General features: G+C 37.3%; 1 protein-coding gene across 4 annotated transcripts; it reads right to left on the bottom strand.

Annotated features, from left to right (window-relative positions):
• Window positions 1-332: 332 nt before the first annotated feature.
• ano5a (anoctamin 5a) lies at window positions 333-27,892 on the bottom strand. 4 transcript variants are annotated; one of them, XM_047819538.1, is made up of 22 exons: window positions 27,643-27,892; window positions 17,916-17,977; window positions 16,787-16,918; window positions 14,868-14,909; window positions 10,484-10,591; window positions 9,288-9,356; window positions 7,943-8,227; window positions 7,685-7,804; window positions 7,413-7,528; window positions 7,184-7,318; window positions 6,980-7,085; window positions 6,806-6,866; window positions 6,458-6,609; window positions 5,969-6,049; window positions 4,475-4,703; window positions 4,201-4,379; window positions 3,975-4,072; window positions 3,408-3,538; window positions 3,049-3,254; window positions 2,627-2,829; window positions 2,407-2,512; window positions 333-2,314 (listed from the first exon to the last, which is right to left on the bottom strand). In XM_047819538.1, the coding sequence occupies exons 1-22, from the start codon at window positions 27,716-27,718 to the stop codon at window positions 2,084-2,086; spliced, it is 2,928 nt and encodes a 975-aa protein (XP_047675494.1). In that variant the 5' UTR covers window positions 27,719-27,892; the 3' UTR covers window positions 333-2,083. The 4 variants fall into 4 exon arrangements, with proteins under 4 accessions (XP_047675494.1, XP_047675493.1, XP_027029000.1 ...); XM_047819537.1 differs by lacking the exon at window positions 5,969-6,049 and adding an exon at window positions 5,114-5,188; XM_027173199.2 differs by lacking the exons at window positions 5,969-6,049; window positions 14,868-14,909; window positions 16,787-16,918 and adding an exon at window positions 5,114-5,188 and having other exon boundaries at window positions 27,643-27,891.

Raw genomic sequence — 27,892 nt, 5'->3', positions numbered from 1 at the left:
GACACAGCCTCACAGTGATGAAAGGGGAAAAAAAAACAAATGGAAACGTTTCCACCTTCCCTCCCACTCCTGCATTCTTTGGTAGCAAGGACATAAACCAAGGCAAATATCAACCCAGCTATGCCATCTGCTTCAAATGATAGTGTTGTGTTGAAAAGTGTGCCATCAAAAATAGCATGAATAGGAAAACCTCACACTCATAATGTACTGATTTAATCACTGGGAAATCATTATACATGTATGTAGACATGATGTGATTTAGGCCAACATTTAACTTTATTTGATTTACCAGAAAGTAATATTCAAAATAAAACACATTTTGACACAAGAAAAAGTATTAAAAATGTAATTTGTGTTTTATTTAAAACAATATTCATTCATTTATGCAGAACCAATAACATTTTGATAACTGCTTCAGAACCAGCATTATATAATCTATGCAGTACATGATACATGTGATGCCCTAAAATAATCTCAAGCTGTCAGTCAAAAAAGATAAGCTATGATCAAATAACAAAATGGATTAGAATGTGACTTTTTTGTGATACAGAATATTTATTGAAATTAGACAATTTAAAGTTAAAGCCTGCATAGTGATAGAAAAGCATAGCTTTGGTGCCATAGTTTAGGTGCTTCCTGCATTAAAAGGTCCTGACAGTCATAATTCAATAACAAATAAACAAAATAGTTACATCTTCAGAAATCATGTCATGAATTCAAAATAGTAAAACTAGAACAGGATACATGATTATTTGTCTCTGTATATGTATATTGCAAAAGGAAGTGTACTGGCAATCATCATCTGCTTTTGTTAATAAAAAGAAAATCTTTACTCTTAGCAAAAATGTATTTATTGTGCTACAATGCAAGGTGAAGTTGTCAAAGCATTTACATTGATTCACATGATCTAATCTATCAGACACCATTTTAATTAGAACAACATTGATACTGTAGTGTAAATACGATAATCTCGTACGGATTCCTTCAGTACATAAGTGCTCTGTGCAAAAACTCAAAACATTTCCTCACCGATAAAATGAACAAAAAATGGAACAAACAAAATGACAGTGTCCCCACAGCTACAGCTGGACATTTTTTCACAGGAATAAACATATAGATAAATAAAGGCACATTAAAAGCCATTAGCATGGCCAAGTCTGCTCTTTCAGTCATGCATTAAAAGTCGCTTACTCTTCATTATCCTAACACTTCAGTTTTAAATAGCAGGCACTGACTGACAGAATTTGGCTTATAAGACACACTGATTGCCTTCAGCTATCTTTGACTGCTTTGGTGACATCAGCTGACTGCAGAAACATAACAGAACATATGGTGCATATTGGCATATAAGCACTTAAAGTTTTTCTAACAGTCTTGAGAAGTTGCATCTAATTTGATTTGCATAGAAGTGTGATAACTGCATGGTGGTTGAATGGTGAAAATACTAGGTGATTAGTGCTTTGACATCTAATTTGAAACGAGCTTTTTGTAAAATAGCAAAATATAAAACATACAGATGGTGAGAGTAAGTCAAGACTAAAATTTGGAATAAATAAAAACAATTTTATACAATAGATTTTTTTTTCCATTTTAAATTTCTATCTTCATAGACCGTTGAGTTCCTTAGACACATCTTATCAGAAGGCAGAAGAAAGAAGGAAGAGTAATGCACACTAGGACAGGAGTGTTAATAAGGCATTTTGTATTTGGATGCATAAAATTTTTAGTCCTGTATCTGAATTTAAACAGAAACAAATCTCATACGAAATTAAAAATGTCATTTCTAAATGAAATTAAAAATTAATTTAAACCGAGTGAGGAAAGAGGCAACAGCATGCAATGTAAGAAAAACATGGCCAGCTCCATGGTTCACAGAATAAAATTGCCACATTTTGTGTATCAACCTTCTTAGAGTAAGAGAGCTAATTTAGAACCTGGTACAGGATCTTGATGTCCAAATGAATATAAGCAGAATGGAGCTGATCCTAATTAAGAGCTGGAAGAGTTTGTTGCCAAGAGTGAGGTAAGTGGCTAATAACTTTTTAATGAGTTTGCTGTGAGGGAAACTGGGATGTGCCTCAGGCTAGGTTAGGCATTCAGACAGCACCTCATGTTTCGCAGTTGCAGTTATTTCAGGGCAGATGCACTGGCCTCCATTTCCATTCTGAGCCAGCTGCACTTTAAGCTTCTCCACCTCATAGTTGTGCAGGTACTCCTGGACTAGGTAACGTTCCCGCTTTATACGAGCCTTTACATCAGACGGCACATCCGGAATCAGCCATGCCACAAAGAACTTCACCACATACACAACATGCTGAGAAAGACAAAGATGTAGCTTAATGATGAGCTTAACATCAAACAAAGGCTATTGTATATATAATGACAGTACAAGGGAAATAGTCCTACCTCCATTATAATAATAAAAGCCATTTTGGCTGCCAGGATATGCCAGAACTGCATGGTGTGGGAGTACTCGTACTCATGCCCTGGGGGGTAACGGTAATCTCGGTACCTATACACATGGTTTGTATTTACTATAAATCACGAGACTCAAATCCTGGCTTTATACTCAAATTCATATTGTGTTTATGTTTAAACTTAATATATCCACAAGAGAGACACAAACCTGCAAGTGAAAATCACAGAGCTGTTGAACCAGGCAGGATTCTCATTATCGTCAGGTCTGTTTTTAGGTGGGATCTGCGAGATGTTGAAGACGGATAGACTATTGCTGATGTAGCCATGCATACTCTGTTCAGTGCCTGTTTGATATGCGTATAGATACACCAGCCGAGGAATCATATCAGAAGTAAAGGCCACAATGAATGCCTGATCAGGAAAAACAAATAAAGAGAGTGAGTGAAAATGAAAATGACAGTTCAACAGCTTGCTGTAGCATAGATTGCACTGGTAGCTGTAATATATGATCGAGAAACCACATCACAAGGATAAAAGTGTGAGTAAATGCAAAAAGTTAGGCTCCTTCTATATGCTTCTGCATTGGAACTAAATCAGAAGAGTGAGAAGTGTTAAGAAATATGTTCTCACATTAGTTACTACGGAGAAGACGGCAATCATATTCAGGATCTCTTCCCAGGCACCGATGCTGTGAGCTTTAGCTGCTACAGGTCTGCGGAACTGTGTGGTTAACTTCCATGAATCCACACGCACCTCAAGAATATTATTGATCAGAGCCAAGAGAGGAGCCAATGGAAAGGAGGCCACAAACAATGTAATAAAACCAAACTGGATCACTGGGGAGCGAGAGAGAAAGAGAGAGATGTGATTTATACAGATATAGTAATAATAAATGCTACCAGCACTGCAGCACCCTCTGCCTGTAAAATACTTGGTTACAAGAGAGAGTTGCATGTATGTATACCTGTGAATGAACACATGTAACTCACCCATTTCCAGGTACTCATAGAATAGCCCAAACTGACTGAAGTTCTGCAGATCATAATCCTGCTCCCAACGGCTGTACAGACTCTCCGGATGGCTGCGAGCACTCCTGCTGCTCCACCAGTTCTGCAACCAGCTACACACAAAAACAGATTATTAAAGTTCACACCCATTTAGCATCAATTTATGGCTATAAAATAATTATTGTTTAGTTTCTTTTTCCAGAGAGAGTCCCGAATTGTTGCCATGTCCAAAGAAATGCTCTGAGATCCTTACTATGTAATTTCATTTTAGTATACTAAATGTTTTTGAAATATATTTAATCAGAAAAAGTTGATGTAATTAAAAATGTGTGAAAATAATGTGTGCCTCTGAAATAATGAAAACACATTTTGTCTTTGATTCTGTAAATATAATTTTATATAGTATTTGAACAGTAAAACATTCGACAGCCACAGGTAAAAAAAAAAAAAAAAGACACAAGTCAACACTTGTATAAAACTGCTACCTAAACCAACACACAAACATTCTGGCAAATCCAAAATTTAGATAATGATTTTTCTAATACTTACGGAAGTAAAGCCTCCTGGATATTTCCCCACACTTGTTTACCAGCCATCACTATCACAAGCTGAGTCGTCAGCTCAATCAAGCAACCACCAGGGTCACACTACAGGGCCAAGATTACTAACATTAAATAGATGTTTCTTATTCACAAATGCATTGCTATTAGACAAAGCAGACTAAGCTTGCATAAAAAAAAGACACATTAAAACAAACAGAAAAACAGAAGTGTACCTCCTCATTCCTCAACCCGCTCCACTCATTGAACATGTATGCGTATTTGCCAGGGTAGCCCACAAACTTTCCTTTAAAGAAGGCCACGTAGAAGCAGGAGGAATAGTAGTTAACAAACTGGAAGAGGAACATCTTGATGGTCAGTTTGTTTTCATATTCGAGATGTGTTTTTGGGACTTCTGCAAAGAGCAAGCACAGGACAGGTTAATCAGGAGAACCTTCATCATGATGCCTATTAGGTTCCCAAAAGAGAATAATAAGTTTTATAACTCACCCATGTCTGTAATCCATATGGCCACACGCTCATACAGGAAGTTAAGTATCATGATAATCACGAAGTTGATGCAAGAAGCTGTGACAGATGTGGCCAGCTGTGGGGTGATTAGTGAGCCCACCACTTCCAGCTTATTGGTCGGGCTGTCTTTCATAATGCTAGCCAGAGCAGCAAACACAGCCAGCCGATATGCTATCACCCCGATTATACTTGCTATGATTAGTGAGATCTTGATGTACAGATATCATGTGAAAGCAGAAAACAGACACGTCACAACCAATATTCTCAGATATTGTCTATTTAGCTACAAAGCTGATTAAATATAGTAATACAACTGCTATCACAGAGAAAAAAAACATACTGTAGCCAACAGATGGGCCATGAGTCACACCACTACATGCTACTCAAACCATGCTTCCACTCTTTAACTTACATTCATCTTGTCTGTTCAGTGTCCAAGCAGGCAAACAAGATATTCCACAGTGTTGACTATATCAAATTATTTATTTACTCTTAACATTAGGTGAGTTGCTAAATTTATGAATTTCAAAAAGTAGTAATTATGTGTTTTTTAGAAGGAACGATGTTAACAATTATGTGTCAAAAATTATTGATGTTAACTGTTCTTGTGATGCTCACCCAGAACAAGACGGTGGCCCCGGACAGGCAGGTGCGAGCACATTTGCTTGTTACGGGAAAGTAAGGTTCCATCTCCTACACACCATGCAAGCACAGCAGGGAACAAAGCAGTTAGCAAATAGCAACTATTATGAGCACATATCTAGGCAGGCATACAGTAGGTTGTCCCTAGCAGACCGTAGCTAGAGGGGTCTTCTCCCCTGTAGCTTACTCACAAACATTAGAAAACATGTTTTAAGATGGTTTTGAATCACAAAAAGCACTTGCAATGAAACCTGCATTATGTAAACATACTTAACACAGATATTGTCTGTTTTTTAACTATACCAAACTTGTGTCTACCTTTACTAGTCAGTTTAACAGGTTGCAGGACGAAATGGCAAGTAAGTTTATAGTGTAATGCCTTACACTGCAGTGTTAAAGAGTATTAAACATAACCTACATAAGAAATGTTGATGGGAAACAACTAAAGTAAAAGTAAAGTAAAATAAATTATTTAAAAGCTGCTGTATTTCTATTCAAATTTTAATTTGATCTATATAAATATACTTATATATATTTAAATACGCTAGTATTTATCGTGTTTTATGTGTAACATTTAACAACCAAAAAGTAAATATCTGTAATGGTCTTGACTGCTGTGATAAAAGGTGGCTATCGGTTTTGCACAACATATGTTTTACAGTCAGTTATGACATACAAAGTTCACCTACACTATATGGCAAGTGCACCTGATAAAAGAAAGCTAGTGAGTACAGCTGCAAGGTTGATTTACCCCTTTAAACTGCAATGTCAGTGTGTACGCACTGCAAAGCAATCAAACACCCATAAAAGTTCATCCAATTAAAATCTTACCCATAGGACCACAGTGGCCCAGCAAAAGATGACCTTGCCTAAAAAATCACCTACTGTCTGGTCTAGAACCCACTCCAACTCCTAAAAAGAACACGAGCACAACTGACTGAAGCACCTACTGTCCACAGAGACAATTCAGGATGGGCATAAAAAAGGAAGCCCTGAGATTTCAAACCATACAGTATGAGACAGTTAAAATGTTCACTGACTCACTAGCAGAAACCGGTTAATCCTAGTCACTGTCATGGTGGATCTGTGTAATTTCAGGAACACTGAGTATGAGGTTGGAATACACTTTGCACACATTCATTCACACCTAAGGCCAATTTATCTTAGCCAGTTTACCTACTGGCATGTTTTTCTGGACAGTGGCAGGAAACCAGAAAACAGAGGAAATCCATGTAGAGAAGCGAGAAATTTTTTTGACTGAACACAGGCCTGAAATCGTGACCCTGGAGTAAAATTCTACCTGCTGTAGCAGTACTGTACCTGTGTGACACGATTAACACGCTGACCGGTGCATTTGGTCTCATACTCAGGCCTAAGTTGCAGCCGTTGCTGCTCCTCCTCAAAGTCCACCAGGTCCCACTCATACTCCAGCCTGGCTTGTCTCCGCTTCCAAAACTCCAGGAACAGAGTCACTGCACAATCAATCAAACTCTCATTGATGGCAGATATTTATGGCTGTTTACACATGCATAAATTATTTATTAATAACAGAGTTGATTACGTTTTTTGTGATTTTGCTTTTGGTACACAATTTCTAATTCTCCAGGGGTAACAGCACACAGAACAATTCAAACAATGTCAAGAGAAATAGTTATAACCATGTCTTACCCCAGATACCCATAAATATAGCGAAAAACACTGTAGCTGTATTGTCAAAGAGATGTGATTGCTGTCAAAAAAGTGGGAAAAGGTGAGTTTATTCTCTGTTAACATAATAACATAGAAACAGCATAATTTTAAAAAATAAATAATAATGATTATATAAATAATTGTGGCACTTGCCCACGTGGAGTTGCAGGTGCTGTTAAGTTTCCAATAGCCACATTTCTTATCACAGAGAGGGCACATGATTATCTCTCCACCAATTTTGTCATCACAGATTTCTTTACTGCAAAAATATGTCATATATCAGTACTTTTGTTTTAACTGCTGTACCTTCATTATTCTCTGTCTCCTACTCCCTCTTTCATTCAGTTTCTCACTCACGTCCAGACTTCTTTATCATAGGTTGCCAGTCCATAAATAAAGCAGATAAGTCCAACCAGTGCAGCATAGAACAGCATTTCAGTGTAGAAGCCCAGCCAAGCAAAATAGATCCCAATCTTCTCCCCGTAGTATCTCCTACAGAACAGAGAATATTGTCGTTTCAAAAGAGATAGATACGTAAGGGAATATACTGTAGCACATGGGCATGCTTTTCCATTTTTGACCTCACCGGATAAGATTGAGTGGCTGCTCCTTGTAGAAGCGACAGAAACGAGCCCAGTATTGGTACAGGTTATATCGCTCATTCTCACAGTTAGGGTCTCCAGACCTTTTCCAGTATCTGCACTGCATAACATGCACAGACATTATATTTCAGAAAATGAATTATGTATATAAGTGATCAATGTTAAAATTATAGAGACTAGCCATGTGTGGCCCAGAGTGTGGGAATTCAATAAATTCCTGTTCCTAGGTACACTGAAGCCTTTGGAAGAGACTTACATCATGCACAGGGAAGGCTGATGTGTACGTTCCGTTGTTAAGCAGCCGCTTGATGCCTCTCTTGTCCTTGTTAAGTTTGTCTTCTTTATTGTAAGGGCAACGGGAGAGGATGTAATATACCTGCAGAGACAGTAATGTCAGTTAAATGTTTTTTGTTCATTTATCTGGTCTTTTTGTGATAAAAATTGCAATTATGGTGAATCTAAATGTACAAAATACATTATCAAGTAAACACTCATTAAACGTAAAGTCCCTTACTATCCTGTTGCGTGTGGAGTTTGGGAAGAGGGTATTTTTATTTTCAATGAGGAAGAAATCGATCTTGCTCTTGTCAAAGGGGGCGGTGAAGTAGTCTGGTTCAGGGTTCATGACTGAATCAGGCAGGCGGAATGGTGTGAACAGCCAGGACACAGGAATCTCACGACTTTCAGGGATGTCATTGACTTTGAAAGGCACTTTTATCTTTAAAACATCAGCGTAGGTTGCCAACACCTCCCATGGGACATGAATCTTTAGGAAATAAGTCTTCCCATCTTCAGATTCCTATAAACAATTAGATTTAGAAGAGTTAGCTAAAGCAGTGATGCAGGTTAGTGTTAAAAATGTAATACAACAACAACAAACATCAATCATTCAAAATCAATACACCAAACATGACATGGACATGTCAAAAGCGTATAGACACTTTTTGTGCACACCACTTTTAAAAATTGGCAGAAGAATAAATTGCACTGAGAAGCACCCTTATTATCAATGCATTGAATAACGTATGGCTAAGTGGAGATACATTAATTATTTTGTAATAAACCATTTAGTTTTAACATCTGTTTTTGACCTTGTTTTTCCTCAAACAATTCTCTCTTTTGTCACCAGGGGGTGACAGCACACAAAAATCTACAATGTTAAGCGACAGCCTATGTAAGTGTGATGCAAGGTCATTATTAAGAATATAATACAACAGAAGAACAATCATTTAAAATAAGCAGACCTGATTTCTGATACGTTATGTAGTGTTATGTCAATCATTAGCTCTAGTAGAGTGTGGTGGTAGACATTAGCTTAACAGAGTACGATCTGGGGCAGTTTTTCAGTGTTTGGGCTACACCCCTTAGCTCAACTGAAAGGAAATTATACAGTAAATTATACAAAGTATAGACAATTGCAACTTTGCAACAGTTTGAGGAAGGTCCTTCCTTTTTCTAGGAGGACAAACGTCCTGTGCATAAAACAACATCCAAAAACACTTGGTTTGCCAAATATAGAGGTGGAGGAACTAGTCTGCACAAAGACCTGACCTCAACTTCACCTCAACATCTTGAACTGGAACAATTACAGGCCTTCTGTCAAAGGGGCGAACTCCATGTTAATGCCCATACTTTTGTAATGGGATGTTCAAATAGCAAATATGGGTGTTAACCTTAAGTATTTCCATTCTTCTGGCCATATAGTGTATCAACATTTTGTTATTTACTGTTTAGTACCTTTCTACTGTACATTACTGATACATTAATTTATAATACACATCTTTTTTCTTTTAACTTAAAGGCAAACCAATTTATGCCCTGAAACAGTTGCCTTAGCATTTTAGATTCTTCCTACTCACCGATTTGTCTTCAAGCTCCAGCTCTAGCCCCGCCTTCTGCAGGTTAGCTTCATACTGTTTCCTTCTTTCCTGTGTAATTAAGTATGGAAAAGATGTTGAGGTTTAACTTAGGGATTGAACTAGAATCACACACACACAGTAAAAGACTAAGAAGAATTAGAATAGCATATAAACCCAAATTGCTTGTTGTTTTTATTTTTTTTTTGTATCCTAATATTTATACAAATATATAATTCATTTGTAGCCTGGTGTGAAAATTTTAAATATTTGTGTATTTGACATTATTGTCCTTTTCATGTAGTACTATATAAAATTACATAAACACATTACAATACAGCCATAACATTAAAACCACCTGTCTAATATTATGTAGGTTCCCCTTGTGCTTACAAAACACCTCTGACTTGTCAAGCCATGGACTCCACAAGACCTCTGAAGGTGGGCAGCAGATCCTTTAAATCCTCTTAGTTGTGAGATGGGGGCTCGCAAATCTTCTTGTTCAAAACATCCCACAGATACTTTATTGAAAAATTTGGAGGAACAATTTATGGAATGTGGCAGGTAACATGATCCTGCTGATAGAGACAACTGCCATTAGAGAATACTGCGATCATGAAGGGGTGGTCTGGAACAATGTTTGTGTCAAAGTATTATCAACCTGAATGCCAGGATCTGAGGATTCCAAGAAGAACATTGCCTAGAGAATCACACTGCCTCTATTGACATATTGCATTCTGGTACTATCTTTTCCCCCAGGTACATGACAGACACCTAGCTCTCCATATGATAAAGAAAATGTGATTCATCAGACCAGGCCACCTTCTTCTATTGTGCCATGGTTTAGATGCTCACTTGTAATAGTAGAAGCTTTTAGCTTTCATAGCCAGCATGAACTTTTTCAGCAGATTCTGTTGCAGTAGGCTCATTATTGAGCATTGATTGCCCATGACTCTGTTGCTGGTTCACTGGTTGTCCTTCCTTGGACAACTTTTGTTAAGTCTTTCGGAAAAAAAAAAAAAGACCTGCTGTTTTAGAGGTGTTCTGACCCAGTCATCTAGCCTTCACAACTGTTCACTTAATGCCTAATATCGATAATTTCCCATTTCTTGACATTTCAGTTATTGACTTCACCCCTCAGTGGTTTAAAGGTTATGGCTGATCGAATTGTTTTAAAAAATAAAAATAAAATGGCTCACCTGTTTTCTTTCTCCGTCTTTCTCATCGATATAAGAGAGAACAAAATCTATCTGCCGGACGCCATCTCGGAAGTATATAGAGTCTTTACTCTGATTATGTTTATCCACCTGCATACAAAAACAAACTGTATGTGAGACACATTTTTTTTACATTTGATTACATGAGATTTCAGGTGCTTTGATAAATGTTATGTTCTCAGTACCAACACATTAATATCAATGAGCACTATCATTTTGGCACACCAAGCAGGTTAATACACAACAAGCTTTCAACACTTTATACTAAACCCACAAAATCCACCCCAATACATCAACTGCAAGTTGGGAACAAATGGGCCTTCATATGATTAACATAAAGATACATCATATTAAGGCAAAAAAAAAAAACCCAACTTGGTAAAATTTACAGGTTTTCTGACCTGAAAGTCTCCTAAATCCTCCCAAACAAAGTAGTGCTTTTTACTTTCAGATGAGTTACATTCAAATTCAAAAATTTAAATATATATTACATACATTCGGTACATGTTAGGGTTTGCTATAGATTTATCAGCTTAGGGACATATTCACTTGTATCGCAAAATTATAAGACTGACCATACAGTTTGCTTTTCTGAGACGGAAAATACATTATATGGTCATAAGTTTGGAGACAACTGACCATCAAATACATACAGAATGTAGGTCTTTCCCAAACTGTTGCCACAGAGATAGAAGCACAAATTATATTATTTTGATCACAAATATTATCAGTAAATTCAATACAAGAACTTTCTTATTTATGTTGTTAGTAATTAATCAAATTCATTTCTAAAAACATAGTAGTTTCTTTCTGATATTCTATCTTTCTCTCCCTTGATGAGTCTGTGCTTTTCCATACTAGGAGTGGGGGCGTGGCCTCTGTTCCTGTCGGTCACTGCAGAGGAGAGGCGGCTTTTCTCTCTTCAGCGTCAACATGATTTTACCATTGCAAAGCAAGTATTAATTTAGACAAGGATGGCTTATAATAAAGACTGTCATATTTTTTATCTGCAAAGGAACATACATTATAATGTAAACATATTGTAATGCGACCAGCAATAGGCAAACAGTATCAAAATGCATCACGAGTAAAATCAATACATAATCACATTTCTTTACATCCCATGACACCACAGCTTGAGACCGATTTAACCTATATGGTTGGAACTTATTATATTATCTTGGATGCAGGAACATGCACACAGACAAACATTGCAAGCTTCTGTACAGTCAATACAACCTCCTGAAAAAGAAAAAAAAAACACACTGGACCTTCTGTCTAAACTGCCCCATGCTCAAATTGATCTAAGCACACAATGCAAAAGAAGGGATGGATCATCCTGCAGCTGTTTGTCATAGGCTATAAATAACAAATATGTTACATGACCATTAAGGCATCCACTCCAGTGCAATGAAAGCACAACACCAGGCAGTTTCTCTTCATGCTTGCTGAATATATCTAACTAATCAAACTAACTGCAAAGCAGAGTACTGCTGTTCACATCATATCTCTTTAATCATCCATCGAGATCCTGCAATCTTTAGCAGGAAGTCACATTGCTTCCAAGGATACAGTTATACAAACAAACAAGACACACATCCACCACCACCTCTCCAAGACACATTCTTTCCGTTAGTTAGCTCCATCTCTGCCTTGATCTTATTTACTATGAACAGTCCAAGCATCTTTAAGAAGACAAGATACTAGGGGATGGAGGAGGGACGGAAGACAGTAGAGCAGTTTACCTCCTCCATGACGTTCTCCTCCTCAAGACGCTGCATTAATTGAGTGCTTCCAGATTGACTTCTAGTAAAAATACCAACACCAGACGCCCCGCACACTACTCTCACACACTCAAACGTCTGCTGCATTCCATTCGTCTTGTTTAACATGTGTGAGGAGAGCAAGCGCACACTTGCCCAGTCATGCACGGCAGAGTCAGAGTGGGGGCTGGTCATGACGTCAGCATGCAGGCAAAGTGGCCACAGCCCGATTATGTGATCTGAGATTTAACAGAATACCAACAGGGGGCACAACTAAAAATGCAACTATAAATAATTTAATTTGTATGTTTATTTTCAACATAAAACAACCTCCGTCCATGTTCTGTCCAAAACGATTATGAAATGCGTAATGTCTCTGACTATTCATCCGTCATCTATACAAATCAAAAGCAAAGTACTGTATGTTTTGCAATATCTTTAATGTTTTTCATTACAATCTAAATTTAATTTACTATATGTTTTGCATTTGAATCAACATAGAATTAGATATACAGCCATCTGAATCCACAGGTTACACAAGAATGAATATATAATGCTTCACTTTGGCCATTTGTTCTCCACAAAATGGTTCATTAGAAGTTTTGTTTTTGTGTTTAGTCAGAAGTACTAAAGCAGCCTAAGACCTCTTAAACATCTCTCTATCTTCTCTCTCAACAACACAAACACATACCACTTGTGTAACAGATGCTTATGTACATTAGCCCTCCACCCTTATTAGAAGAGTGAGCAACAAGGGTGCTTCCCTTCCCCCAGTATACCCAGCACTCACGTGTCACTTAATTATACACTGTAGATTACACACGTCACTATAGTTCGCTTCATGTCACAAGGACTCTTTAAACACAGCCACCCCTAATTCTATACCTCCACAGAAAAGATCTATATTTGAAAAACCACTCAAATAAATCACAGGCCAAAGCTGAGCAACTACAGCCTTTGAATTATTTGGATAGTTCTTTTTTAAAATCACAGTCTGCCATAAGCTTTGCTACTGTATTATGCTACATGTAAGTTTGTGGTACCATATGGACTTTACAGAACTGCAGTCAAAATGCTCCACCCTATGCCACACAGAACTCCTTCAAATAACAGACACATAATAATTGTGGAGTAAGGCATGATGAGAGACTTAAAAAAGCTTAATGATTTTGTTTCATGTTTCGCAGAGAGCTTATCATCAGGAGAAGGGAGGAACGGCATATTTCAAATGAGAGGACTGAGGTGTGGTTTCCCCTGAAATGTCAAATTAAATGCCTAATGCAGTTTATGCAATTCATATTTATAATCTGTGTGTGTGTGTGTGTGTGTGTGTGTGTGTGTGTGCATGTGCACGTGTATGTCTGCTGCTCATTATATCACCTTAGTTCCTCTACCTACCGTAAATGTGTGAAAAAAATAACAAGGAATGACTATGCCATAATTAAGGGAAATTGTTTGCCAGTGAAGTTCCCATATTTTCCAACACAGTGATTCACATTTTCCAATACAGTGAAGTTTTCATTTAATTTAAGAATTTCTACTTTGATTTTGGTTCTGTTTTGTATTTACAGGCGGTCAAAAGTCTGCAGTGGTGTTCTGATGCACCCTTTTAGAAATGCAGGCTAATACAGTGTGTTGTAATATGAAATACAAAGCTTTAAAGTGGTATTAAAGCAGTGACAAATCCCTGTTTGTGTATTTCATCACAGTCTTGCTTGAAAGGTTTGTGGTGTCTGGAGAAGAGTTCATTTATTTCTAGTTCTTTATCTTTGGTGAGTTATTAGATATTGTTTAGATATTGTTAAACATTCACTGAGCCATAATGAAGGACATTACAAACTGGAAAATAAACAGATCAAATTCTCCTATACTTTTTAAGCTATTCAAGTTGCATACAGAATGGTCATTGCAACTGCATAGGCATACGCTATACTGTAATGTGCATTTAAACTGAATAGACATGAATACCAGTCACCATCCTTGAATTGCACAATATCACCCAAATCCAGAATCTATACATATTACATAGGACGGCAGCACAGTCTAATGACAATTCAGATAAGGCAGATGCTTTTAAAGGCTAATTTAATAGCCTGCTTTTAAATAAATAAACCATAGGAACAATACATAAGGCATTTACCTCATATTATTGAACTTTTAATTAATACTATGATATAATAGTCTTTATCTTGTCATCTGATGAAAGTTGAAATACAAAACACAGTACATTTTAAAAACTATAAATGACCAGGGTTAAACTGACCCTCTTTATAGTCTCATATTTCCAATATTTAATTTACTTAAATGGAGTCAAACTTGTTTGTTCATATAATTGTTTTATAGGGCATACAGCATTATATATCATATCTATTTGCTAATTCCTATTTAATCTCCAAATATCCAAACGTCATTTGAAGCTGAAACTGATTCGACATCTTGACTCTCTTGGTATCACCTGTATTGCAGTAAATCAGGCAAATCAAGGCAGTTATTAACCTTTTCAACCAGGCAAACAAACCAAGTAAAGCACACAAACAAGCCAAATTAAGCATTCTAGTCAATCACTAGCCAAACTCAGTCCAACCCCCTTTACCATGGCGTACCCTGGAGCGATACTTCAGAAACAGACTTCTCTTCCTCCAGATCTGAGGGGAAAACAGCTGAAGATTAAGAAACAACATACACACACAGAAAGACCATTTTTTACACATGCACCAAGGTATGGCACTTAAAATAAGGCATCTTAAAAAAAAAGTCAAATGAAGTGTTTTCACAACTCAACTCATTTTCATTTCATCATTCCTGTTTATGATACTACATAACAGGAAAAGTTCACAAAGAGGTGGAAGTGCGAAATGAGAAAGTGGTGAGGGAAATTTCTCAGAGTAAAAAGTGGAAGTCACCTTGACTCCCATCTATAGCAATAAAAATAGCGAAGTAATAGCACCTGAAAAGCCAAACTGTGGACACAAACTACAGAAAAGGTGAATCGTTTGAATTAAGTGGAAAAAAGCAACAGTTTGATATGAAAATGGAGGGAGAGCTACATTATAACCAGGGGATTACAGGCACCAAGCATTTCACACTGGGACACGGTTTTGTTTTGTCTCTCACACAGATGCACACTTCAGCATCTCATGCACCAGTGAACTCTCCAGAAAGTGTGAAGACAAACAAAAGGGTATGTGCTCTTAGGAAATCTGATATATTTAAGATGAGTAAACATAAGTGGAATGATGAAGTTTTAAAGTTAAGACATAACAGCTCTGTCACTTATCTGAAACATGCCAGTATCAAATCTTGCAAGTGCTGACAAAACTTGGGCATGCACAAGAACGGCACAGTCATTTTGTTGCTTGAAATGAGTAAGCCATTTAGCCATAAGACATGCCAATTGCATGATTGCATTCAAAGTTCACAACATGGAGTCTTCTTACATGTAGAGCTCTCTATACAAACATACGCTTTTGATAGAATATCATTTCTTTTCTGAACAGGATTATCAAGAATACCAAATCTCTTGGGTAAATGCTATGAATTCTACGAATGATTTGCAATTAAATGTGTGCATTTTCAACCTGAATAAGGCCCAATTTTATGAGAACAGAATAATTTTTTTGGTGCTGAATGGTTCACTCGATAGTTCCAGGTATATTTATCCAGCATGTTTTCTGTTAAAATGAGGAGTGACCATTTGGATGTCTGGTAATATCAGCTCTGTAATGGACATCACACTGTTCATGAAGTGTAAGCACGTAAGGTAAACTGCATTCTAACCTGCAAAGCACATTCTGCTATAAAATTGTAACAGCATTTTGGATAAAATGCTTTCTTATGACTAATTTTTATTACAGAGTAAATAACACTAACAACATGACTCTACAGCTCATAAATGTTGTTGTTTGTTCTTTTAGCTGATCCATGTTCAGGGTTGGCACAGCAGATTATTCAGTCTGCATATATGGTGCTGGTTTTATGCAGAAAGCCCTTCCTGGTGCCACCCTCCCATTTTATCAGGCTTGGGGCATTCACGGAGTTAGCTCTTCAGTGGCTAGGTTAATTCCTTGTTCGGGAATTGAACCCTGGCCACGTCAATGAGAGCACAGGATCCCGCAATGAGGCCTATTCTACAGCTCATAAATACATTATAAATTTCCATTTCCTTGAAAGCAAATGATTTGGTTCTTGTATGTCTCACACAGGCTTGTCACCATCACAAGGAAATCTTGTGGCAAAGGATAAAAGTCTAAATGTCACTCTGTGCTACAGACTAAAAATAGGTGTTGAACCTACTGTACAATAAACCACTAATGCAATAAAAACAGCGGAGAATAGAGTCTACTGTAGTATTCTAAATTAATTTAACTAGCCAGGTTTATAGCTTTCTTGACTTTCACAACACTATACACTCTGCTCTGGGACACCTCACAGTGTTAGTACAAGAGTAATAAGAGGAATAGAAGTTTGGCAAAGCATTCCCAAACAAAGCATCATATAACAGACAAAAACACACACCTCTTACCCCTGCAAGGCTTGAATGATGTTGGACAGGTTCAGTGTGTTCTTGTTCACACTTATCACACAAAAACACTGAGGAGTGACTGGAGCTTTTAGACACAGAGCCACAGCACTCTGAACAAAGACTTTCTAAGGACTGCAGAAAGGAACAGATGTAATACAATTCGGGAATGAGCTGAAATCACGTAAAGTATGAGTGAAGGGGTAAAGCCAAGAATGAAATATGAAACTTCTGTAAAGAAATCGAAATGGAAAAAAGAACCAAGTATAACGAATAACAGTCTTTAAGTGATATCAACAGCAACTGCACGAATAACAACAAGCAAATTATCACTATGTTTTTCCCGACTGCTGTTTTTGTAATCTGGGATTTGGCAGGGAATAGCTAATTGTGCATCACAGCAAAAGAAGAACTTCCTCTACATATTGTATCTCCAACACACACACACACACAGTCTTCCACAATTACTGCAAGCAATGAGTCTATGCCTTTTTTTTTTTTTTTTTACACATACACATTATATATATTCTGTCATGTACTGTGCTGAAAAGATTACCTATGCTACTAAAGTATACTGGGAAAAGAATGGAAATTGTAGCCAAGCTCATTTTCATATTCAAATAATGTGCAAGTTCGGGGAGTGGTGGGGGTGGTTGTGTGTTAATTTGCATGTCAGAACTTGTTGGTCAAAATACATGCAACATTTAAAGCTCAGACCTCATTTAATTTCGTCAAGGTTTCAGATAATGCAGTTATGAAGATACTTAGAAATATGCCTAGTATGAAAAATAAGGCATTTTACTAACATACTTTAGTGTACCATCATTACCACCTCTAGCCTGCCAAAATAGCACATAAGCGTAGAGCACTGCAGATTTAGCACACCATTATCTTGTATGCCTAGCAACAGTACTGAAGCAGTCTTTTGTGTGATGAAGCTCTCTATTGTTTATATCTTTGTTTATTATCTGTTAGGCAACTGAAACTAAGTGGCACTTCCTGCAGAGAAGCAGCGAAATGTGCTTAGGGTCCCCCTGTTGGTGCAGGCTGGTACTATGGCTTATTAAATAAAATATACATAAAGTGACATCATGTTGAAAGTAGAGAATGTGTGAGTGTGTTTATGAATTACCTTAGTGTTGGTTGGCTGAAGTGACACGCTCTCTGAATTGGGAAAGTAACCGTTGTTTTCCTCTATAAAAGACAAGAAAAGAAAGGAAGTTTAAAATAAACTGAATAGAAATGTTCTCTCCATGACATCATTTCCTGTGTTTTACTCATCTACGATGCATGTTGCAATTCTATTACAGAAAATTAAATAGCAAATTGCTATTTCTACCTACTGTGAAAAATAACACTGGACATGAATTCAAATTCTGACTTATCAATATTTACTGCATATAAACTATTATCCTGTGTTACTCTGAATGGTGGAAATGTGTGCATAGACTGCCTTGCTGCTGTAAATAAAACTAAATCTCTTTAGGAAAGCAGATAATCAAATTGAAACATAAAAACATGATCATAAAGAGCAGCTGCTCAAAGCAAACAAAGACCAAGACAAAGCAACCCTATCCACCCTGTCCATAAATGATCTAACAGATCTCCAGCAAGCAGAATGTGGAAAAGTAGTGTTTAACCCAGAAAAGTAGTGTTTAACTCTCTAAAAATAAAGGTTTAAAAGTTCTCATATCCAACTACAATTCAGATTATGGGAGGTCTCTCTTTTGCAACTGTAAATTCACTTTACATCGTTTATGAGGGGCTGCTGACAAGCTACGCTACAGTAAATGATCACAGGACACAAATGTTTCTCCTGAAAACAGCTAGCACCATATAATCTGAACGTGCAGGTCAGTGAAAGACCGATGAAGTCCTCTGCAGCCTATGCAAGACTTTATACACAATTACAAAATGAAACATGTCTTGAAACATGACATGACCAAATATGTCATAAATATGGGGTCAGAATTGTTTCGTTATTCTGAATAAATACACTATGATCCACAAATAAATATAAAGAGTTTCACAAATATTTTGACAAATTTCACAAAAAGAAATGAAATTCACAAATAAATAAAATGGGATTTGCAAATTAAAAAAAAAATTTATAAATTGTATTTATTTGCGAATTGCTTCCTGCTCATTTGTGAATCACGTTCTGTGCATTTGTGAATCTCTGCATGCATTTGTGAATCGCGTTCTGTGCATTTGTGGATTTGAAACATTTCTAACGTCAAGAAGTGCACAAGAATCCACAAATAGGTGGACTCCGCCCACCGTCTACTCCAGCCAATCGGACAACGGTCTCGTGGCGTTGACCAATCGTGGCACGGTCTACCTCAAACCAATCACGTTCTGATTTACTCGCACTATCAAAATGTAATATGTACTGCAAAATACGATTAAAAAAAAACAAATAAAAAACATTTGTCGCAGATTCGAGCCCAATCTGGTAACCCTGTATGGATTGTAGCCAGCACTAAGGGTTAGTTCAATTCTGCTTTCTTTGGAAACGATTTCAGCATCATCAATGGGTCCAGGGGTAGTGTGAAGAGCGAGTAAATCAGAACGTGATTGGCTGGAGTAGACGGTGGGCGGAGTCCACCTATTTGTGGATTCTTGTGCACGTCTTGACGTTAGAAATGTTTCAAATCCACAAATGCACAGAACGCAATCCACAAATGCGTGCAGTGATTCACAAATGCACAGAACGCGATTCAGAAATGAGCAGGAAGCAATTCGCAAATAAATACAATTTATAAAAAAAAAATTTATTTGCAAATCCCATTTTATTTATTTGTGAATTTCATTTCTTTTTGTGAAATTTGTAAAAATATTTGTGAAACTCTTTATATTTATTTGTGGATCATAGTGTATTTATTCAGAATAACGAAACAATTCTGACCCCATAATAAATGTCATCTCTCTGCTATATCTCTACTATCTCTATTGCTCTTATACATGCTTTGGAACTGGCTAGTTATGTCAAAATTTCAAAACTTTGTAAACCAGATCTTGCACGATTTTATAAGATCTGTTGGTCAATTATCCTCAAGTGGAATTTGTCAATGAAGCAATCTGACAGGAATAATCTGATAATGATTAGTGTAATATCAGCAGTGATTTGGCAAATCCATTCCAATTACTAAGAACATGCAAAGCAAGCTATATAAGAAGCTGCAAGTTTTATGAAAGAAAAAAGTAAAACAGGAACCTGAAACTAAAATGTGCAAGGTTACCCAGTAGAGCAGCACTTTGTGGAAAGGGGAAAATGACACATATATATTTCCACAAAGGCCTCAAATCCATTAAACAGAACAAAAACTAGGCAGCTGCACAACATGATCCTGATTTGTTACCTTAATGGAAAAAAAAAATCACAAAATCTAAAAAATAAATCAAGCGAATAATAATATGACAATTCAACAACAGTGTGAATATGGTAGAGATTGTGTGTGTATTTATACATTGCACTCCATTTTCCAAATATAAAAAATCTTGAGTCCCTTCAAGATTTCATGTTTTTGTGATCACAATAATGAATGCAAAAACCAAGCAAACCCCATAAAATGCACAGTAGACTTTCAAGCAGTTAACTGGAAAAAAAAACCTGCAACACACATTTTAAAAAACAACAAACAAACAAACAAAAAAAAACACTGCAAGCATTTTTCGCTGCAACAATCACAAAGAAAAGTTTGAAATCTAGGGGAGTGAATGAGAAATCTAATGCAGAAGTCACGGAGACAGCAAATGCTAAACCGTAGTACACATAGCTGCACTAAGCTACAACAAAATTCTCAGTTAGTTAGCAATCTATGAGATAAGGAGCAGGAATTTTGAAGGATGGTGTTAGCATGAAAGCTGAAGCTTTGAAACTGTAATGGTTTACAGAGAATGTATAGATATAATGTAAGAAAGCAAGAGACAGTAAATGGATTTCAGAGATGAAGCAAGAACCAAATGTCACTGGCACCACTATCAGCTGATAGAGGAATATTGTTGTGGGTAACCATGAACCAAAGTAAAATATAGACCAATGTGGCCATCAAAGAAGAATTTCATTACAAAATAGTCTTGGAAACAACTGAAGATCAATGACCTTTAGTCTGTCAGTTATCAGCTGTCACCTTTAAGTCACCCAGTCTAAATTATTGTTTCGATGTTTGATGGTTATCGTTAGTGCTTTTATATCTTTCATAGTCTTTTATAGCTGTTTTTTGGAACGAGGTTTTAATTCTTGCTGCCATTGAAAACACTGGTGTTAGATTTTTGGGGGTTATCTACCTAATTATTTATCCACCTAGTCTATATTTATAATAGGCATGGCATGATGTCTAGTATATTTGTTTTTTGGCCTATTTACTAAGAAATAACTATCCCATTTAGAGCCTTACCCGTTCGACCCTAATATAATTATAGAACTTTCTATGGCTGTAGTAAGACTCAGTGACCAAAACCAGGGTTTGAACGATTAAATAAATGTACACATACACATATACACACAAATGCCCAGGTAGTATGCAAGAGAGGTGCAGATCCAAACTGTAGTAAAATAAATAGTAGCTGTGTGCAGTTTCAGAGTTAGCAGAGTCCTCTACAGACACAAGAAAGTATAAGAAGTAGATGAAGCAGCAGTACAAAGTAGCAGCTGTAGAGATTTCCACACCGGTGCAGCCATTTGTCAGCACATTACTGGAGGTGTAATTTATACCTGTACACATCACACATTAATAACAATACAAAATAAATTTAAAGTGTAGGATTAAATGTTCCCATGGATCATGGATTTGTGTATGATTTTGCCTAATGACTAGTCAGTCTAACGATTCCGGTAACAATGTTTTCGATGGCCGTTTAGTTACTGGGGTCTCATGGGTTTGTTTCCCAACAGGTTTGTCCAAACGATACTTTGTGCCTAATCTGTTTGAAGTGAAGTGAAGTGACATACAGCCTAGTACGGTGACCCATACTCAGAATTCGTTCTCTGCATTTAACCCATCCAAAGTGCACACACACAGCAGTGAACACACACACACCGTGAACACACACCCGGAGCAGTGGGCAGCCATTTATGCTGCGGCGCCCGGGGAGCAGTTGGGGGGTTCGGTGCCTTGCTCAAGGGCACCTCAGTCGTGGCCGGCCTGAGACTCGAACCCACAACCTTCGGGTTACAAGTCGGCTGACTGATAACATTATTAATAGTATTGTCTAATGTTTTACATGATTTGTATTTGTACTGAGTGGAAGCAAAACATATTAAACAGACCAACACCTTATGCTTAATCCCTATGTAAGAAATACTGTATTCAATATAGTCCTTTTACGAAACATTTGTTAGATTCTGTAGTATACATGTATTTATATTGGGTTTGTCTGGTGGTTACTGGTAAATCCTGTATGTATGTAAATATATGCACACTCCAGTTTCAATAGTGCTGTGCTATGCTGAGTGAACAACTGTGCTGAACGGTAAAGGAAAAATACAGCATTACCTGTCTATTTTTGCCTATTTTTGTATGTTACCCACTATGCAGAAGGGTCCTAAAGCAACAGGGATGAGAAATAATTGTGTTGCCTTGACTACTGCAATACAACAGACTTGCTAGACGGATTTTGCTTCTCTGAGGTCAATTGAATATTTCTGGTTAATTTTCATAATGTGATCTACCTCTTCTTAAGCCAGACACACATTGTGCAATTTTTTTATAATCCTTTACGATTGTTGCTTGTCAGACTGTAAGAACATGATCCCCATGTCACAGTGTAGGATCTCAGTTGTCATCGTTTCAGACTGTACGACATTCAAGACATGTCACAATCGGACACACCAGAAGACTCGAATGGGGTTATAAGTCATCAATCCATGACACGTTCAGACCTGCATTCTCTCTCTAAAATGGCAGGTGGCAGCAAACAAAAACAATCTGTAGAGTTCATTTTAATGTACTTTTCACCTTGACTCATTTCGACATCTTCCCTGAGGTGGTTTGAAGTTGTCGCACAAAGTGCGTCATCGAGTTAGGCGCTCCTATTGGTTCTTGGTTTGGCATCTCGTCGCAGGTGTCACACTGCAGGTAAGTGTCTGAAACCTGGCACAACCAGTACTTCATCGAAGGAAAAAACTGATCTCAACCGCCATTAAACGGCTGTCGGTGATCATGTCAAACTAGCGATCAAATACTACATATTTTACCCTAGGATTCTAGAAATCTTTTAGGATATTCAAAATTTGTCTCAGATGACCAAATCGTGGGAAAAATCCACAAAAGTAGCAAACAGTGCATGACGCTTGTGAGTGGAAACCAAACTGCCTTAAAGCATGTTTACAGTGCAAACAGACGAAGTTAATCAGAAGGAAGTTGTTTTGGACATGTATTATACACAAGGCCTTGTTTACTGGGCCTGAGGAACTTGGAAAAGAAAACTGTGAAACATCGTGCAGTACAGTACGCTACTGCTTGACATTTTCATGTCCAGAATTCATGGCACATACAGTAAGTAATCATCCAAAGGGTATTTTCTGTACACCACCCCAGGTCATGTGGTATGCTGGCATAATAGCAACATATTTTGGAGGGATGAGGACATTTACTTGTACTTTCTTACAAAGCAATGTATTGACATTACAGTAGTTATTTTGTTGTCAGTAAAAAAAAATGCTTTCAAAAAGAATACTTTAATACAATATCACCTTATGTTAATATCACGAAGCCTGTTTGGGATAGTACAGTTCACACAAACTACATTGCCCTGAGGGAGGGATGGGTTTAAAAAAATCCATTATTCCTTTGTGATGTTCCCAACATCTATCATCAGCTCCCAAAGACTTCAATAAACATACTTACAGCCAGTGTAAAGAAGATAGTACTTAAGCAAATATATACTGTATTTAAAAAAACACACCTTTTCAGTAAACGTCACAATGACTAAATACTGTATGTCTCTCATGGCAAAGTCTCTCAAAACAATATAACAGCCAAGGGTGTATCTATGGCATATCATATTGTTTTAATTTGAGGCTCTTGAATTGATAGAAACATTAAACATCAGATTCAACATTCGCACATGTGTAATAAAATATGCTGTTTATAATAAAATTCAGTTTATGATGTCAAGTGTAATAAACATTTATATTTTATCATGCCCACACTCCCTCTTCTGAAAAAGTAACTTCCTCTTTATCATGAATCAGGAGAGGCAACAAGCATGTATACACACACACACACACACACACACACACCTGCAGATTTGAGACTCAGTACTGTAACATGTCAGATTCAAAAACACATGCAGGGTAAACTTTAACAGGAACTACTTAACAGCAAAATGTGAAAAACTGCAAAACCTACATAAATGTTTGTATTCTTGCATTTTTGCATGTATTAGCATCTGTATCATTATTAATCTTACATATTCACTTATCACAGTGCAAAAATATAAACTGTAGTACAAGTCTCTATATAATCAGGCAAATCAAGCATGTAGACCGGGCATCACCAAATGGCGGACCGCGGTCCGGATCCGGACCGAGTGACGGGTTTGCCCGGATCCATTAAAATTCTAATATTATCATATTAAGCATCCTTATTATAATCTAATATTATGAGATTTTATAAGCTCTTTGATATTAATAAAAAGATAAATCTTTCGTTCATGAGCAGTTAACCTAGTTATTACGACAAGAGCGTCATCAAAAGCCAAGCCAAAAACAGATTGTTTCTGTTCCATACTCCAGAGCAGAAGTGAAAGTGACATGACATACTGCCAAGTATGGTGAACCATACTCAGAATTCGTTCTCTGCATTTGACCCATCCAAAGTGCACACACACAGCAGTGAACACACACACCGTGAACACACAGCCGGAGCAGTGGGCAGCCATTTATGCTGCGGCGCCCTGGGAGCAATTGGGGGGTTCGGTGCCTTGCTCAATAGCACCTCAGTCGTGGCCGGCCCGAGACTCGAACCCAAAACCTTAGGATTACAAGTCAGACTCTCTGAACATTAGGCCACGGCTTGCCCCAGAAGGTGGCATTAATGCACTTAATTACGCTGGCAGGACAATTAAGATTCAAACTACTGGCAGGACAGTTACATGCCCATTTCTCTCACTAGGAACGGAAGATGGAAAGTAAGGGAGTAAGGAGAGGTGGAAAGGAGAGAGGAAAAAGGGAGCTGCTCAAAGCTCTGCACTTTTCTTTTATTCAGTAAATTCTGCCCTGTTCTATTTTACTTGAAATGTTCTTTTGCCCAAGGTTCCTGTGTTATTAATGTAGTTAATGTTTAAAAAAACGGGCAGCTCAAAAGTCTTTTGTTAAATTTTTTTCTTAAAGATTAAAGTCACTTTTATTTTATTCAAAAGATTCTGAATGTTTTACATTACTTGAAATATAGGCCCTAAGTTCAGGCTGCACAAAGCTGTGTTTGCACTTTTTATTTATTTTATTCAGAAGAAATTCAGTGTCTGTTGTCTGTTACTTGACATGTAGTAAAGACAACTACAGGATTGTTTTCCATTCAAGTGCCATACAAGTTCAGTCTTTGAAAACACTTGAAATTTAACAATAAATTATATAGAAATGTATGTGCGTTATTGATTTTATTAACATGAGGGTATACTATTTTAAGTGACAATATAAGATTCGGACCTTTGCTGGGAGGAAATTTTAGTAACTGGACCTCTTTGAATTTTAATTGAATACCCCTGATGTAGACTTTTTCCATTCTAACAAAAAAATTTCTATGTCTCTTATCATAAGATAGAACATCTGTCCCTGCTTTTACTTGCAGTATTAAATTCACTTTTCTTGCTAGTTGGCCTTTGCTTATAGGCAGCTTAAAATAAACAATACTGTGAGGATACATATTGTGGTGTAAATTTCTAATCTAAAGATTTTATAAGGCCTTGTCCTTCTATGCTTTTACCTTGTATCTGTAGTGACCAAAGACTGATATTGTCATCCGTTGTTTTCTTAAGATTATGACAAGGGAAGAAGGGACTGGAGACAAGTTGTCGGGAATTAGGCATAAACCAGTAAACCTTCTAGTAGGCCTTCCAGCAGACCGTGGCTGGTCCAGAGTAGCTTGATCAGGAGATGAGCATGCGGTGATTTTGAGCCAATGATTAGTGATGTTTTGCTTTTACATATCTTCTTTACTTGGGTTCTGTCTATAACACCTTAATGTAATCAATGATCGTGGCCCGTCATGCTATATGCAGAGTGTTGGGTCCTGCTGCACAGCTGAACACAATAAATTGTGAAACCTTTTTTACTCTTGCCCATGTCTACCAGTGTGATATACTTTCCCTCAGAACTTCCACAACAATATGTAACTTTTTCCCCGTTATATACCCATTGCAGCTGCAAAGTAAATATGTAGACAGTGAAAAGTCCCCAATCTGTTTTTAATAAACAAGTATAACAATTAAGCTTAATCTACATAGATACTGTAGCATAATTTCTGACTAGCCCAAAAACCTTGGTTGACCATAAAACTAAACTAGAAGATAACAAGCCTTTGTCCCTATAGATTGTCAATTTTACAACCACTAGCACCTCCTTATCAGGCTGTGTGATGCACTCTACACACAAAAAGCTCACTTGTAGGACAAAAATGGCAGAGAATGGCAGAGCCTACAGTCCATCACACTGTCTGGAACATATATTACATGGGTTGTGAAAATGAACAAAGAAATGAGCTAGATTCTGTTTGCGTTGTCTGCAGAAGTCTGGCTATGTGAAATAAGTACACGATTTTCCTCTACTCCTCTTCTATCACCAAAGCAACCGCTCTTAAAGAACTGAAAACAAAGTTCCTAGAAGCTCTATCTGCACACATGATCACTGTGTGATAACAGAGTGCAAAGTATGTCTGAAGGTACATGGTGGGGCAATGGGGTAAAGTGACAAGGTGTAAGCAGTGTTTTTCTGCTTAACAATTCATGAAGAAGAGGATATAGCACTTATTGTTGCTCTACACAGGAAATACTGATGATGAAATATCATAATCTGTAACTATTTTGTCATTTTTTTTTTAAATGGGGAAATGTTGATTGTTAGCTTTGTGCTTTCTGTGTTTATTCAAAAGGGGCTGACTGAGGAAAATAGCAACTGCTATTGCTAAGTGAGTTACAGAATATTTCCACTTAGTCAGAGAAGGGGGGGTAGAGTAAGAGAGAGAGAGAGAGAGAAAGAGAGAGAGAGAAATAAAGTGAGAGAGGGGAGAGAAAGAGAAAGAGAGAGAAAGAGAGGGAGAGAAAGAGAAATAGAGAGAGAGAGAAATAGAGTGAGAGAAAAATAGTGAGTGAGAGAGAGAAAGAGAAAGAGAGACAGAGAGAGTCTTAAAAAGACTCAGATCTTAAACCAGACAGGAAACGTAACGCAAGCATACAAACATATTTTGAAGCATAAGCATAAGTGACCTGTTGCGCATGTCTGTAAATGTCGGTCATTCTCCGGGTTCTAACACAATCCCGTTATCCACAGTATCCTTGTTTACCGACATACACGCCTAGGCCTAAGTTTCAAACATATCTAAAAATAAAAAACAAAACCCAGCCTATCAGAACAATCTGAATTTCAAAAATTCACATTGTTTTTATTTTCCAGCTTCATGTCTGCGGTGCTAACCATAAAACCCCACAAGGTAACATTATATCTGTGAGTAAACGTAGGTCCAGAAATGGCGCACAAACACATCAAAAACTTTCATAAAAGTAGATAACAGTCGCGCAAAATGTGTCTGTGTAGCAGTTAATCAAGTCTAAAGAGCTAAATAATAATCTAGACTGAACTTTACTGTCAGATCAACTCCTCGTCTCGAAAAATAAAAACGTGTAAAAAAAACACTTACCACCACCTTGTGACGCGGTCTCGCTCATTTCAATGAGCGTGTCCTGGGTGGACGTCCCCGTTACTCGACTCATCATTTTATAATGTTTTAAAAGTTCATAAAGAAAATGCTCGTTCACCAGAGTGGGGCTCTTTCCTGTAGCCTACGCCCCAGACGTCTGCTCTGTACAGCAGCGGCCTGCTTGCTCATTCAGCGTCAGAGTCATCTTACATGGGTATTTCAGCACATCCCACAAACCACACACACCTTA

This window comes from Tachysurus fulvidraco, chromosome 10, assembly GCF_022655615.1.
Source record: "Tachysurus fulvidraco isolate hzauxx_2018 chromosome 10, HZAU_PFXX_2.0, whole genome shotgun sequence".
NCBI classification, from domain to species: Eukaryota; Metazoa; Chordata; class Actinopteri; order Siluriformes; family Bagridae; genus Tachysurus; species Tachysurus fulvidraco.
The sequence above is the reverse complement of the archived record's forward strand: the minus strand, read 5'-3'. Positions and strand labels throughout refer to the sequence as shown.